Source organism: Phalangium opilio, unplaced genomic scaffold (assembly GCF_054372755.1).
Source record: "Phalangium opilio isolate 3A_F unplaced genomic scaffold, DU_Popi_V2 ptg000217l_1, whole genome shotgun sequence".
Classification (NCBI taxonomy): domain Eukaryota; kingdom Metazoa; phylum Arthropoda; class Arachnida; order Opiliones; family Phalangiidae; genus Phalangium; species Phalangium opilio.
This window is the reverse complement of record NW_028324218.1, coordinates 4,306,775-4,320,693: the sequence shown is the minus strand read 5'-3', so window position 1 is coordinate 4,320,693 and position 13,919 is coordinate 4,306,775. Positions and strand designations below refer to the sequence as shown.

The window sequence follows — 13,919 nt, the reverse complement described above, 5'->3', positions numbered from 1 at the left end:
TTTTTTTTTTACATGATGAAATCTATTTAAGCCCCGCCTTCTAGTATTTTTTTTTAGCACTAGTGGAATCTAGCGTGACGTTTCATGACGAATTAATGCCAAGTCCCTTATTCTATTGCTTGGATTGACCAATAGGGTCACAGGAAGAAAAAAAGAGCGGGAAATTTAAAATTTAGATTCCGAAGATAACGAAAATTTTTTTAACAAATATTTTTATTTGAATAAAATTATAAAATAAACGTTTTCAAAACTAGTTTGAATTTTATTAAGAAACAATTTTATGAAAAATAATATAATTAAACATAATACACAGCTTACGAAGAATTTGTGAAAAATTCAAATACAGGATATTCATCAAAAGCGGCACATATTCTATCAATTACACTAAGAGTAGGTTCATGATTTTGATGCCATATTATTCCTTTTTCATCAATTTCTTTTGGAATATTTTTGTAATTTATTGATTCCTGCCAATTTAAAGTGTTTCCTGCATCCAAATCTCTAATGAATTTAACAAAAAACGTAGCATTTTTTTCCACACTTAATGATTTAAAATAAGTTGCATCCAAAATACGAGACCAAGGCCAAAGGATGCCTTTACCCCCAGGAATCAAATAACGATGGCATGTAACGTGATGCCAATTTGGACTATAATTCTCAAAGAATTCTAAGAATCTTAGAGCAGATGCTCTACTTTCAGCATCAACATCATCTTTCAAAACTTTTGTGCAAGCTAAATATTTTTGATGCTTAAATTTACGTTCATATTGTGTGAAAATCTGTAGTATGTATAAGCCGTTACAAGCTGTAGATGCTAAGAGAGCTGTCGCGACAATATCAGTTTTATCAGTACGTTTAATGATTTCGCAGGGCAAAATTGGTTTCAGGTACTCAGTGTAATAGGCATCGAGACAATTAGCGTAGAAGTTTGAGCATATGGTGGTTTGTAGTTGGAATTGCTCTTTCAATTTCGTTAGGAACTTCAAACTCGGAACGGCAATTGGTTTTGTGAAATTGGCATGTTGGCCATAAAATCTTTTTAACTTATTTTCAAGATTTCGGTTCATGTAACCCTCAATGGTAGTTGGATTTTTGCAACAAACTCTCAAAGATACTGTTGCAATATAAGCGGTTATCGCAACTTGAACTTTAATAGGTTGGTTTATCAACCAAGAACTATATTCTTTCCAGACATTATCGGTTTCTAAATAAGCCCGAAATCTATCGTCTATCAATTCATTTGAAAGCTCAGGGACGGCTTTTGGGTCACTAATGTAACTGGGATAAACCACAGTGTCAATGTTTGGTTGGTATTTATCATTGTCGGAGATCAAACAAGGGGTAAGGTGTGTGGTCTTTAATTGAGAAGCTATGGCGACTGTTATTTCTGCAATGTTTATAGGACGACTAAATGGTCTCTCTGGTAAGAATTCCGGGTCACACGAGCACAAGTTAAATATTTTAACAAGTCTATGGGCCGTTTTCTCCGGCAGTTCTTTGTATTTGTGGGTTTTGTATTTGACTAAGTCTGTATCAGACCATCTTTTCTCTTTTACAAAAATATCGGCGTATTCTTGAGGCAAATCTCCCATTTTTAATCGATGTTTAAGTTTAACCTTAATATATTTTATTAAATATTAACATGGGTTAGGATTTTAAAACCCGTTCTGTAGGACCATGGACAAAAACTAACAAAAGACAAGGCCAAGGCTTAAGAATGGGAACCACCCACTCCCAGAGTCCTAGGCTACAACTTTAACTTCCATTAAAAATGACAATAAAGAAAACTAGTACAATTAAACAAATTATGTACTTTGAAAATTAATTACGATTAAAATTTAATATAATTATTACCTCACTTCTCAATAAATGTTGTAAACAACACCGAGAACCGACAAAGCGGAAGTCACAATCACAAGTTTCAGAGAAAACCTTTTCATTGGTTGAAATATGGACCAATCCGGTCACAGGAATAAAAACGCGGGAAACTTTCAAGAAGTAGTTTTTGAGAAGTTAGGCTTAGGGTAGATTTCAACTATTCAAGCAGTTGTAAGGACGGTAAAGCTCGATTTAATTTTTTTAAATTAATTAACTACGGATTATTACGAGTAAAAATGAAATGCATAGTTTGTAAAAGAACTGGAGATGGAAAAGATAGACATTTAGTTCACAAGTTTCCAAAGAAATTGGACACTAGGCTTAAGTGGCTTCTCAGTATTGGCCAACCCATGGAACTAGCCGAGGGTGACATTCTGGATAAGGCTAATTACGGAGTGTGTTCCATGCATTTCAGCGATAATGACTACCCGATTCTTTGCAATTATAATCGAGGAGAAACATACAAACGTTGTTTAAGTCATTCGGCTCTACCAACTTTGAACGCGATTTTTGACAGAAAATGGCCAGAATTCAAGCGTCCGAAGCCTAAAATCATAGACCAGGCTTTGGAATCGGTAATCAACTCAGCAATAATTACCACCGTCCTTGGTCTAATTATTATTTTCAGCTTCCAGTTGTTCTCTCCAAAGATAAAGTTGCCCAGTATTTGAACCTACACACCTACTCCAAAAAGCCTATGGGCAGCAGTCCTTACGTCATGAAGCTAGCTCGAGACAATGTTCTGAATATGCCAAGTACAAGCTATGGACCGAAAATGTTACCAGTCAGATGTATTATCGTTATGACATCTGCTGGCACTCCATTTGCCGCCAATATGCCAACTGGCGCCACTTTGACTACTGTTCAAAATGAAGTACCACCAGTAGCCGACATAAATAACAATAATAGCTTCATAGAATCGGGGTCCCTCGTTAGTGGATTCTAAAATCTTTAATGTACATAATATTTGTTTTAAAGTAGTTTTAAACTCAAACTACATTGGTTTTATTTAATTTAACATAAAAATGATGTTAAATTCCTCTTAACATCCATTGTATATCATTAACCTATATAGTTTTTATTCTTAAATATTTTATGTATCACATGTTCAAATAAAACATATTCGTTCAAGTTCAAAAATTCAATAAAATATTAATTTACAAACGTAATGTAGGCCTTAATTTTAATAGTTTCAAAGCCTACGAAAAATTTCTTTCAAATATCGATCATTAATAATAGTGAAGTGAACTGAACTAACTTGTTTTCGAGGCACGCAGTCGCAGAGGCGGCAGAGAGGTGGACTGTCGTCTGCTCTATCTTATTGATGATACATACATATGAAATATTAATTTACAAAGGTAATGTAGGCCTTAATTTTAATAGTTTCAAAGCCTACGAAAAATTTCTTTCAAATATCGATCATTAATAATAGTGAAGTGAACTGAACTAGCTTGTTTTCGACGCACGCAGTCGCATCGCAGAGAGGCGGCAGAGCGGGATTGTCACTGTCGTCTGCTCGATCTTATTGACGCTACATCCATATGTTGAATCCATTAATAATACTATTTTTCAGACGATTTAACGTATAATTTGGGATTAATCTACAACTAAAAGACTACTAAAACTTTAATAACCCCTTTATCAATGTAAAACTCTACAATATTTCCAGTAAATTTAATCCTTTTAGTAATTTCCGTAAATATTAGCCAAGGCTTAAAAAAACAATAAGATGAGTAACAGCCTAAGATGTATCAAGTGTTGTAATGTAAAAAGTGACAGTGCGACCGTACATTATTTCCCACGAGATGCAAATAAGTTAGCTGCTTGGAGAAATGCCTTAAAAATTCCCCCTAAAACCCGAATCCATCCTGGAGATGGTGTATGCTCTGCTCATTTCAGTAATGAGTCTTACAGATGCATGCCAACTACTCGCCTAAAAAAGCCCAATTGTTGGTTATTGAAAGAAGAAACTGTTCCAGTATTAGATACTGTATACATTAGAGAATGGATGAAAAGTGATACAGACGAAGTGCTAATATGCATTAGTTCATGCGAGTTCAACAATAAATACACTTACGTTAATGATAATCTCCTCAGAAGGACCAAAACAGTGGGTGTTCAAGTTAACATGGATAAAGGTGTGGTTGGTGGTGGTGATTGTAGGACTTAATTAATTTTAATTATTAAGTTTAATTACTTTTTATTGTTTTTAGTTGATAAAAAATATCAAGAAACTGCTTCTCAATGCTTCACAAAAAAATCCACTAGATCTTGTGAAACAACAAGAATTCAATGAATTTTGTGTATTTTTAAATTTTTGTACTTTTCTAATAAATAAATCAAAACAATTTTTCGGATTCTGCGTCAATTTTTTTACTATATTATTAATCAACCAATAAGATAAATTGTTGAAAAAAGGCGGGAAAACTATCTCAACCAATGAGATAAAAGAACAAAATTGGCGGGAAATTTAAAGGTCAAAAACTGAGCGACATCTTTCTGACGACATGTTGTAACCCTTTTTACTATATTATTAATCAACCAATAAGATGAACGGTTGAAAAAAGCGGGAAAACCGACTCAACCAATGAGATAAAAGAATAAAATTGGCGGGAAATTTACAGGTCAAAAACGGAGCGACATCTTTCCCAATAAATGTTGTAACCCTTTTTACTATATTATTAATCAACCAATAAGATGAACGGTTGAAAAAAGCGGAAAAACTGTCTCAACCAATGAGATAAAAGAACCAAATTGGCGGGAAATTTAAAGGTCAAAAACGGGCGACATCTTTCTATAAAACAAGTTGCTCAATACACCCTTTCAAAATAAAAATATTATTCTTAAAATTTATCAAAACGTTTAGGTAACTACAAGGATAATAAAATGCAAATAGATTTCGGGTATCTCTTGGTTTTCTAGTTCAGTTTTAACTTGAAATATCTGACGTTGAAGGCGTGTATGTTACACGTTAACCTCATAGCGCGTACAAGATGGGGGAAATTTTGTGTTTTGTTTTAGAGCTGGAAAACGAAAATAAACCGTATCTAAGCAACCACATTTAGGCAGACAGTAGAGAGAGGGAGGACAAAGGACAGTATATCATTACTCAAGAGAAAACATTATTTGAAACAATACGTATTTTCGACATGATACCCAAGTATCTCGTTAACCCTAAGCCTTGGCTATTCAATATAAGCACTTCGTGACTTTCCAATGAATATAAATTTATTCTATTGATACTGAAGGGTTTTTAGACCTTTTGCTCTACATTTATTGATTGCAAAATTATTTCGTAATTTCCAAAATATTCAATAACTTTTGATCTAAATGAGATCCGCTAAATATATTGGTAAAAAGAACATGGTAAGGGTTGGGCCTTTGCTTAGGGAAGCCACGTGACTAAAATTATAATTAAAGCGGGGGTAAAATATTGAGAGACGGTTTATGATAATTTTTGAGGGTTTTTCGGTTTTCCCCAATAATGGGTTCAGTATAAAAAAAATTCGTAAGTTGGAAAAGGTACATGTTAACTTTGAAATTGCCCAACTCTAGTTTAAACAGTGGACAATAGCGGACAATATGATTATCGTTGGATAGTCTAACTTTTGATTTACAAGGAGACCAATCAAGAATTTAAATTCCTTATAGGAAAAATAGGATTTATTTTTTTATTGGAATTATAGGATTTTATAGGAGAAAAAAAATCACCTGTTTTTATAGGAAAATATAGGAATAAAAATGCATGATCATATATAATACTAACTATTTTGGCTTAAACTATATTATAGAAAAATCTCAAATAAATAAATAACAAATTGGGGATTTTACTTTGAATTAAATTCAGAGGAACTTAATTAAATTAAATTATATAATATAATTAAAAAATAATCCTGAGCAAACTCCGCCTGATCAATTTCGGTCAAATCTAGTCAAATCTGTCATCTCTATTTTAAAAGAGCCATAACTAAATTTTAATTAAAATAAATTTGATAATGCTAAACTATAAACGAAAACTAAGACCCCAAACTAAGCATCAAAAATATATAGGGAATATTATATCATAGTCTGACCTTTCATGAAATTATAGGATAATATAGGACAGGTTCAAAAATATAGGATATTATAGGACCTTTCATGAAATTATAGCATAATAATATAGGACAGGTTCAAAAATATAGGATTTTATAAAAATTATAGGACCGCTGGACTCCCTGAAAGGCTTCATCCAATAAAACCAACAAAACAAGGGTCAATTAAACTACAAATAATTAATGTAATATTATATTCAGAATATGTTTACAATTTGATATATAAATTAAAACAGCGCTCGTCTACTAGACATTGGGACCTAAATAACTACACATATTAAAATTCCAATCAATTGTTAAAAATAAGGGTTGTGGTTGCCCGGTTGGATGAGTCCGTTATACATAGAACTACTCAGTTCTTCTTGAACTTAATAGTCCATTAAAATGTCGATCTAATTTTAAAAGATAAATTCCCACCGAAAAAAACATCCGCATATTTCAAGCAAAGCCAGACTAGCTACCTTTCAGGATAGAGAGAGATAAAAAACTTTTATCAAGATTCGAGAGAAAAATTTTTATAGGACAGAGAAAATCCTTTTCAATGTCCTTCCTTTCCCCCTTTCCGTTCTAGTCGATCGCAGTTTTTAGAAGTAAAAAGAATTTTATGTTATATTATATTATATTATATTATATTTTATTTTATCAACTTTATTGTTTTCGTGTCATCTACCCTTTAAATAAAATAAATATGTAGGTTCAAAACTATATTGTTTTCGTGTCATCTACCCTTTAAATGATATAAATATGAAAAGTCTATCTATCCCTGTTAAAATTAAATAAATAACTAAATAAAAATAAGTAATTGATGTTCAAAGACGTTTTTTTAATGGAATTGAGACGATGAAGATTTAGCAACAGGTTTTACGAAATTTAATTGATTAAGGTGTGTCTAAATGTATTGTTAGCGGTCATATTTTGTTCAAGTGGTTTTATCTAACCATTAAAATGATTTCCCACTTAATTTTTAACTAATTAATGTCTTCTATGCAATGGGTTTGTTAGCCTATGAAATGTTTAGTGTCCAATGGATTTGTTAACTAATAAAATTATGTCCCACTGAGTTTGTTAACCAATAAGATTATGCCCACAGAGTTTAACCAATAATATTCTGCCAAAAGAGTTTGTTAACCAATAAAATTCTGACCCACTGAGTTTGTTAACCAATAAAATTCTGTCCCACTGAGTTTGTTAACCAATAAGATTCTGCCAAAGAGTTTGTTAACCAATAGAAATCTGTCCCACTGAGTTTGTTAACCAATAGAAATCTGTCCCAATGAGTTTGTTAACCAATAAAAATCTCATAGGTTTGTTGTTAAAGCATGTCTAGAGACAGAGCTTTGTTGGAGCTCCTGACGTTCGCGTTTGGCTCACCAAATATTCTCTTAACTAATTTGTCACTTGATTTAATTTAACACAAGGAGGTTACTATTCAACACGATTTCAGTGAGGTTTTAATACGGATAACATATTATTATCGAAGAAGAAGATATTATAAACAGAAATTGTGGGAAAAGTAACGCGAGACGTATTGGCCCCACCGTAAGAAAATATGTAAATTCACAATAAAAAAAATATTAGTAAAATTATTCGTCGCTATTTAAAGCTCGTGTAAAAAACTAAAGGGGGAAATACTTTTCAAGGTCCGTTTCGGATGATAGCGACCTCAAAACGCTAACCCACTTGTGCATTGGAGAAAAAGCCATTTTGAGAAACTAGAACCGGATATAAAATAGTGTGTTTTTCTTTAGTTTTTATTTTATTTTTTACAAGGGCTGCCTGGAAACTGGTCCGTTTTTGTAAATGTACGGTCCGTATGCCTAAATGAAGACCAGCGCATCCTTTCCCTAACCCTAAATAAGATGCTCGCATTCAATATCAAATCCATCATAATCTTGTCAAAATGTAGACAAATTGCGTAAAACAATCAAACTCAAGATATATTAGGCCTAAGTTATCAGTATATTAACTTATCTCCAGCCCTTAGTCATTCAAGAGCCAATCAAAACAAATGGCGGGAAATTAGTTAAGCCTACTTTGAAAAGTTAAACCTAATATGGACCAAAAAATGAAACTGTGGAAATATGGCCTAAAATCTTCATTTTAATTTACTTCCAGCCCTAACAGAGCCAATCAAAAAAATGGCGGGAAATTAGTTAAGCCTACTTTGAAAAGTTAACCCTAATATGGACTAAAAATGATATTTGCTTGTAAAACTGTGGAAAAATGGCGCAATTTTGGCCTAATACCTTCATTTTAACTTACTTCCAGCCCTTCCTAACTCACTCTCGCGCCAATCAAAACAAATGGCGGGAAATTAGTTAAGCCTAATTGAAAAAAAATAAGCCTAATATGGACTAAAAATGAAACTAGAAATATGGCGCAATTTTGGCCTAATACCTTCATTTTAACTTACTTCCAGCCCTAACTCACTCACTCACTCACGCGCCAATTAAAACAAATTGCGGGAAATTAGTTAAGCCTACTTTTGAAAAATGTTAGGCCTAATACGGAGTAAAAAAAATGAAATTTGATCGTAAAACTATGGAAATATGGCGCAATTGGGGCCTAAAATCTTCTGGAAGATTAACGTAACCCTCAAAATATAAAAACCAACAGGATTTTACCCGAAGAAATAAAAATATTTTATATAAAAAGGGGGAAGGGGGAAGAGCAATATAAAAATTCTTGTGACGTCAAGCGCGCGCCAAAATCTGGGACGGAACTTTGGCGGAGGAGAAAAAATAAAATAAAAAAAAAATCATTCCGGACGTATAAGTTGTGACGTAGTAAAGAGGGGGGAAAGAAAAATACGCTAATCTTTCAGCGGCCAACGACTTTTGGGTTCATTCAACGCCGCGATTCTGTTAGGAAGAGGCACACGGTGTTTCTTCTTTTAACAGTTAAAGACGTTTTTCGAGTTAGTTTTTTAACGGAACGGGTATCACTCACTCACTTCACTACCTGTTCAGCGGGCTTGTACGCGTCTCACACTCATTTAAGCGTATCCCCCTAACTCAAGGTCGTACAAGGCTACCTCTTTGTTAAAATATTCCAAAAATTAGAGCTCTGCATATAAACCGGTGCGCTCCCTAGCTCGGTCGGTCGGTCTATAACGTTAACGGCACATGTTAGTTCATACCCCCCCCCTTTTTCCTTACCCCAAGTGTATCCCCGCCCATATTTATGGTTGGTCTAGGCCAGTAACCGGACTATACTTCCATTTGTGATATTAGTTCAGTGATGAACTGATCGGGTTTGATCTCCTGATGTGAACTTCTTATTCTTCTTTAAGTGTTACCGGATTGAAGTTTTTGATTTTTAATTTAATTTCTAATTTTTAAATTTAATTTTAAAATCTTTAAAAATAAACTCGTGTTGAAACTAAAATATATAGTTTTGGGTTTTTATTCGTCACATTTCTGTGTGGTGGTTGGATTTGATTCAAAAAGGCGGCCTCTCTAGTAAAGTAAGTTTGGACCGATATTTGATACTTTTATAGATTGTAACTTTGTTTTTATCAAAATTATAACGGTTTCAAGTTACTATAGCGTTCTGATAATCAAGTTTTGGTTTTTACGTTAGCGGATTATTTTACAATGTGTTTATTTTTTATATACAATTTATTTTGTTTTTTGGCGGAAGTTATATACTTCTACGTTTACGCACTTCTGTTAGCCTAAAAAGTAAAAACTAAAGTATTGCGCTGTATTTCTCGCAATTTAATGTTCACAAATTTTATTTTATTACTATTTTTTGGCGGAAGTTATATACTTCTACGTTTACGCACTTCTGTTAGCCTGAAACCTAAGTATTGCGCTGTATTTTGAGCAATTTAATGTTCACAAATTATAATTTATTACTGAAACCTAAGTATTGCGCTGTATTTTGAGCAATTTAATGTTCACAAATTATAATTTATTACTATTTTTGCGGAAGTTATATACTTCTACGTTTACGCACTTCTGTTAGCCTAAAAATTAAAGTATTGCGCTGTATTTTGAGCGATTTAATGTTCGGAAATATATTATATTTGCTTTAAATGTTGCTTTAAATATTTATATTTGAAACGTTTATTGAAAGTACAATATGGCTTGTTTAAACTCATCAATATACGTTAGTTGTTATGAGCTTCTGGTGTTCAAATTAAATGTTTTAAGCTAAAATTATACTTAACTAATATAGATAAGTGTGCATGCACCAAGGGATGATTCAGGGTTGCCAGTATTTTGTTATTACTGGCATCTCCTGCATCATTCAGATTTAGAACTGATTTAATGATCCAGTACTGAATCGAGTCCAATTTTACAAGTGTTTAATTCATTCTGTTGTGTAGATAGGGGTTGAATCGAACTCATTAATAACTGGCAACACTTATCCATGCTTATATATAGTTTGTAGATAAGTGTTGCCGGTCATTTGATGACGTAACTTAAATATCGCGCAATATTCGCAATCAGAAGTTTATAAATTGAAGTGTTCAAAACATTTCAAATATATAGAAATCCACAAAAATAGGTATTTTCTTCAATATTTATCAAATTATTCCTAACATTAATAAGTATTCCACCATATATATAAAACGTGTTCATTTAGTTTCATTTAGCCGCCATTGGGGGTATTCTCCCTCTTGCAGAGAATCACCACTAGAGGCAGTATAGTGGCTCCATCTGGCGGCGATTCTTGGCGCAATCTATAATACCCCAATAGCGGCCTCTCCCCTGTATGTTAATTTCTCTGTATATAATTTCCGAAATGGTCTATACCTCCAAAACAACCCCCAAAAAATGGTATAAGCCTATTTGTAAAATTAACTAACTTCCGGAATAACTTTCTAGATTCTAATCTGAACCAAGTAGTATAGAGTATATACTGATTTGCACAAATAAATCCTAAAAGAAAATTTAAATAAATAGATAACCCTACATATAGTCAGTCTTCTAACTTAAACCTATTTCCAGCCCCTCTATTCCTACCAACAGTTGACTTACTGAAAACGTTGTACACGTTTAAGGCGGACCCCTTCGATTTAAGATTAACGCAAAAGAAGCATTAATAAAGCTTTATATATCTCTCTCAGAGTTCATGAGAGTTATATACAATATAACCTCTTTTTTATTATATATATTTGATCTTATGACCAGTAGCTATTATTTAAGGAGATAGAAGTACCTATAACCAATAGATAAAGAGTACATTATACCTCTTAGCACGCGATGGTATATCATTGCCTCGATCCCCCATATCAAACTACCCTCTCAGTAAAATTGCTGAGTCATTGATCTAACTATAGGTCTAAACGATATGTCAATAACTAGAACCCCCTCTCTCTATTTTATATACAAGACTTTTAAATTAATATTAAGAAGGTTAGAGTTCATTTAATATTTACTACCTGTTCATCAATCAATCAATATTAAAGAAGTTAAGCCTTGGTTAAGCCTAATTTAAAGTTACGACCGTTGCGTTAACTTGCGTAGGGTGATTTGAATAACTTGAGCTAACACTCTGTGATTTAACGGGGAAGTACTAATCGTTTTATTGCTCTAAAATACTAAAATAAAAAAAGGATTTTTCTTTTAAAAAAATATTTGAATATTTATGTCATTGTTCTCTCCCCTAACTGTAACCCAACCAAGGCTTAACTTATTGTTTCAAATAATGGCGCCTTGTCTGAAACGGTTGGTTGCCATGGTTACCAAACTTTAAACACAAACTGTACCAGTTACAAACTTAGCAATGATTCGATAGGGTATCATTATCTATTGTGTTTCATTTAAAACGTATTGTTAACTTTTTCGATTAAAATAAAGAGATACATGGACATTTGGGGACGGTTGGGGAAGTCGGAATTTTTAATGGTTTCTTGCATAAGCAAAGGCTTAGGAAGGGACGAAACCACGTGGTACTTTATATCCCGCCAAAAACTAACCTCTTTGTCAGAAAGCTTTCATGATTATTAATGATGCATGGCTTCAATATATAATTGAACTTAAACGGGGCTTAATTTAAGCCTTTGTAAAGATCTATTACATTACCAAGGCTTACCAACGTAACCTAAAACAGAGTTTATTTTTTTTTATTTTGAAAGAATAGGCTTAGGTTACCTTTGAAAGTTCAGCATGGGCCCATAACCGAGGCTTAGCAACGTAACCTAAAACAGCGTTTATTTTATTGAAAAAATAGGCTTAGGTTGCTTTTGAAAGTTCAAAAAGGGCCCATAACCGAGGCCTAGAAACTCCGTAAAAGTTTAACAGAAGTATAAACTAAAAACTAGGCTAAACTTTAGACGATTTTTTGAAAGTTCCATCAACATTTTTATGGTCAATAAAAATATGAACACAATTAATCAGAATCTAAAAATAGGCTTAACATTGTACGGTGGTTAATGGTTGGAATAGAAATAGTTGGTATTTTTTGGGCTCACATAGAGCATCGTACAGTACACCCAACATCTCTTAACTCCTAAAACACATTATATTGGTGGCTAGGGCGGGCCATTCATTGTTAGAAACTTTGCGCCACCTAACGTTGGAATGCGTCAACAAAACGTCATCCTTTTTTAATATTCTCAAATTTGGAATTCTTTCCGTGGCTTCCTGGACCGTCGCACAAAAGGTCGGACTTTTGGTGAAACAGAAAGCAGGGAGAGAGAAAACTTCCTAAACTATGACGTCATTTGGGTGTATGGGGTGCCTCTTTATATTTATTTGCCCGTCTTGGGTTGGTTTTGATCAAGTTGAATGGGTATAGGAACGAAACCGAGAATAAAGGGGTAGCTTATGCGGGTTTTGTTATAAACTGTCAGGAATTTAAGGGCACAAAAATAATATACAAGCTTTGTTTTTCAATTAAATAACAGTTAAAACTAAATAATTATAGAAATTAGCGGCTTTTTTTAATACTAAAATGCCAGAGGGGAAAATTAAAGTGGATATGTAACCCTAAAAATTAATTATCAAAATTTAATTTAAATGCCAAAATTTTGTTTTCAATTGATTACAGTTAACTTTAATATAACGTACGTAGGTTTTAATTAATCTAAGTTAACTTAAATAACTGCAGAGAAGGATAAAAAATAATTAACGATAATTAATTATTTACCGTCGGTCTAAATTAAATTAATTTTAATTATGTTAATTTGATTTAAAGTGAAACGTATTGCATATCTACTTCAGGGTAAAATTAACGCACCCTAAAATATTTCGTTCTTAAAAACGCAAGGTTGATAAATTCTCAAAGTTTCTGGGAAAATTTCAGTTTAATATTTTGTACCTCAAGGTTATAATGTAATTACTATGCTATGCAATACCGTAAAGAACATTATGTTTAATAAGTATGACTCTATCGTGATTTCCGTAATACTAAACTTCTTAAATTAAGGTTTGTTTCCATAGGAATACATAAAGCTACTAGGAATAATTTGGCCCCCATTATTTCCCATGTTATTCTCAACTTATCCGTTTTACCATAAGTTTATAAGTGATATGTTCGTTCCATAAGTATGATATGCACTACCTATACTATTCGTAATGCTACTGAGAGACTTAGAGCAGCTCGAGATAACTAGTTCGAGAAGGAGAACGACGGAAGCGAGAATTCAATTTAAGTCCCAAGTACACTCGGTGCATGGTGGTTAATTAATTTTGCAGCTAGGACCTATTCAATTTAGTCACTCCTATTTAGTCTGCATTACTAAGCCCCCTTTAACAGCAGCGCCCCACTCACTCACCAGGCCTCCCTCGCTTTACCTCCTCGAATCTATGACCTACCTCACTCACTCACTCACTTCAAATTCATTACAAGCCTTTCAGTTTGTCATAACCAGAGATTAATTAAACAAACTTATGAAAGGAACACATCTAATAAACTTATGCTTATATAAACTCAGAAATTAACGTATTAAATTAAAAGTCACACTTAAGCCTATTATATTACTTATACCTCGATAAA

The 13,919-nt window shown here is 33.1% G+C and overlaps 3 protein-coding genes across 3 annotated transcripts; 2 read left to right on the top strand and 1 right to left on the bottom strand.

Annotated features, from left to right (window-relative positions):
* Positions 1-241: 241 nt before the first annotated feature.
* On the bottom strand, positions 242-2,003 carry LOC149615784 (uncharacterized). Its single transcript, XM_089857471.1, has 2 exons — positions 1,855-2,003; positions 242-1,616 (listed from the first exon to the last, which is right to left on the bottom strand). Exon 2 carries the CDS (start codon positions 1,590-1,592, stop codon positions 315-317), a length of 1,278 nt encoding a protein of 425 aa, XP_089713597.1. The 5' UTR covers positions 1,593-1,616; positions 1,855-2,003; the 3' UTR covers positions 242-314.
* LOC149615783 (uncharacterized) lies at positions 1,925-2,940 on the top strand. Its single transcript, XM_089857473.1, has 2 exons — positions 1,925-2,453; positions 2,507-2,940. Exons 1-2 carry the CDS (start codon positions 2,115-2,117, stop codon positions 2,822-2,824), a joined length of 657 nt encoding a protein of 218 aa, XP_089713599.1. The 5' UTR covers positions 1,925-2,114; the 3' UTR covers positions 2,825-2,940.
* A 430-nt stretch (positions 2,941-3,370) lies between these two features.
* Positions 3,371-4,233, top strand: LOC149615782 (uncharacterized). The gene is made up of 2 exons (XM_089857476.1): positions 3,371-4,016; positions 4,092-4,233. Exons 1-2 carry the CDS (start codon positions 3,608-3,610, stop codon positions 4,172-4,174), a joined length of 492 nt encoding a protein of 163 aa, XP_089713602.1. The 5' UTR covers positions 3,371-3,607; the 3' UTR covers positions 4,175-4,233.
* Positions 4,234-13,919: the final 9,686 nt, after the last annotated feature.

Coding starts and splice junctions, on each gene's coding strand:
- LOC149615784 (XM_089857471.1), bottom strand. CDS start 1,592: ATGGGAGATTTGCCTCAAGAATACGCCGATATTTTTGTAAAAGAGAAA.
- LOC149615783 (XM_089857473.1), top strand. CDS start 2,115: ATGAAATGCATAGTTTGTAAAAGAACTGGAGATGGAAAAGATAGACAT. Junction 2,454..2,506: donor TAGACCAGGCTTTGGAATCG/GTAATCAACTCA, acceptor TATTATTTTCAG/CTTCCAGTTGTTCTCTCCAA.
- LOC149615782 (XM_089857476.1), top strand. CDS start 3,608: ATGAGTAACAGCCTAAGATGTATCAAGTGTTGTAATGTAAAAAGTGAC. Junction 4,017..4,091: donor TCAAGTTAACATGGATAAAG/GTGTGGTTGGTG, acceptor TATTGTTTTTAG/TTGATAAAAAATATCAAGAA.